The sequence below is a fragment of the Anarrhichthys ocellatus genome, unplaced genomic scaffold (genome assembly GCF_004355925.1).
Source record: "Anarrhichthys ocellatus isolate YVR2014 unplaced genomic scaffold, GSC_Weel_1.0 scaffold7240, whole genome shotgun sequence".
In the NCBI taxonomy this organism is placed as follows: domain Eukaryota; kingdom Metazoa; phylum Chordata; class Actinopteri; order Perciformes; family Anarhichadidae; genus Anarrhichthys; species Anarrhichthys ocellatus.
In genome coordinates, this window is record NW_022287214.1 from 1 (window position 1) to 2,386 (window position 2,386).

Consider the following 2,386-nt stretch of genomic DNA (forward strand, 5'->3'; position numbering starts at 1 on the left):
ATATACATATATATACATACATATATATATACATACATATATATACACATACATATATATACATATATATATACATACATACATATACATATATATATACATACATACATACATATATACATACATACATATATACATACATATATATACATACATATATACATACATACACATACATACATACACATACATACACATACATACATACACATACATATATATACATACATATATATACATACATATATACATACATATATATATGTATATATACACACACATACAATATTTACTTTGATGACTATGATCTCCCAGTGGAGTTAACAGACCTGGTGCTGGTCTCCTAAAGGGGGGGGGGGCACGGTGAAACAGTCATCTGTACAACATTACACAGGCGATGAACTCACCTTTGACCCCTCACTGTTGGTTCCGCCCACCTCTGCCTCCACCCCTCCACTCTGAGGAGGAGGGGTCACCTTTGACCTCTCACTGCTGGCTACGCCCACCTCTGCCTCCACCCCCCCACTCTGAGGAGTGGGGGGCACACTCTGAGGAAGAGGGATCACCTTTGACCTCTGGCCCTCGTGCTCCACATCGATGTCCACGTCGATACCTATGCACACATGACATCACTTCCTGTTTAAACCTCACTCATCCACAGCAGCAAACCTCTTTTAACCATACTCTTACTTTGAAATAACACCATCACTTCCTGTTTGGGAACACCAAAAGGAAACCTAATAATGGCATCACTCACCCAGTGGGTTCAACATGGCCGCTACGCCCTCACCAATGTTCATCAGGAAGTCCACGTTGGCCTGTGAGGCTGCAGACAGAGGAAGAGGTCACTGATGATGTCATTAATGAGAAGAGATCACTGACGATGTCATTAATGAGAAGAAGTATCTGATGATGTCATGTCAGTTTATTGATTATTACATCATCAGTTATCATCACTGACCAGAGGAGGCGCTGCTGTCAGCAGCAGGTTCGGAGGTTCCAGTCTTGTCCTGGTCCTGACCATGGTTCTGGCTCAGGTTCAGGTTCTGGTTCCACATGCAGTGTCTCATCCTCTTCATCCACTTCCCTCGAGGGAACCACTGCAGACATTAAACATTCATATTGTAAATATTAAACTACAAATGATTAGTAGAAAATCATATTGTACATGGTTTATTATTAAGACATAAAATATCATACACCACAGTGACCTCACTAGGGTGACATCACTACAGTGACATCACAGCAGTGCTCCTTCCCATGATGCACCTCACCTGCAGCGGGTGCCAGATGGGCAGCAGAGCGTGCTCAGTGTGCCTCCCTTCAGCCTGGCAGGACGAGCACAGGTCGTAGTTTGGACACACGGAACACTTGAAGCGGGTTCCCACCACAGGACCCTCGCAGCCATCACAGGTGACGTCACGGTGCAGAGGGGGCGGGGCCATGTGAGGGGGTGGAGCCTGAGGAGCTCCAGGTGGAGGAGGAGGAGGGTGGCCAAAGGTGAATGGAGGAAAGGCGTGAAGAGGAAATTCTCGACGGTTCTCCTTCTTCTCTGAAAGAGTTCAAGAAAACTTTATTAGAACCAACCAAAGAAATAGTGTATCAGTGAAAGGCTTTGATCACTTTTATATTTTATTATTAACATAAACTCTGATAATCTATTATTCAGATGAAAAGTGGCGGGTTTTCAGAGTTTTTTTGTCTTCTTCTTGTACAATGTTTTACCTTTCTTTATTTCCTAGTGAGCTTCAAGTGAGCTTGTGTGTTTGTACCTTTGATGAAGAGGCGGAAGGTGGAATCCTTCATACAGGTGAGACCCATCATCAGTTCATCATCAGAGGAAAACGCCACCAGGTCATCATCTTCATCTGAAATATACAAAAACACATCATCATTATCATCATCAATTAATAATATATTTATATAATTAAAATAGGGTCCCTATGACACACACACACACCTGTGGCGTGTAAGTGAGGCCTCCATTGTGTGTCTTATTGGCCTGCTAGATAACCGCATTGTTCAGTATTGCATGAAGTAATCACTTACGGGACTACGCCCACACACAGACACACACATACAGAGACACACACGCACACACGCACACACACACACAGAGACATAAACACAGAGACACACAGTCATACACAGAGACAGACACACACACACATACATACATACACACACACACACATAAACACAGACACACACACACACACAGAGACATAAACACAGAGACACACAGACACAGTCATACACACACACAGAAACACACATACAGAGACACACACACACAGAGAGACACACACACACAGAGAGACACACGCACATACAGAGACACACACACACATACAGAGACATACAGACACACACACACACACACACA

At 43.3% G+C, this 2,386-nt stretch overlaps 1 protein-coding gene across 1 annotated transcript; it reads right to left on the reverse strand.

Annotated features, from left to right (window-relative positions):
- Positions 1-357: 357 nt before the first annotated feature.
- LOC116380443 (sequestosome-1-like) lies at positions 358-1,868 on the reverse strand (the record flags this gene model as incomplete). Its single annotated transcript, XM_031842364.1, has 5 exons — positions 358-613; positions 758-826; positions 962-1,100; positions 1,275-1,552; positions 1,773-1,868. Coding segments are annotated over 5 exons (809 nt in total), but the record flags the coding sequence as incomplete, so codon positions are not given.
- Between the last annotated feature and the right edge of the window lie 518 nt (positions 1,869-2,386).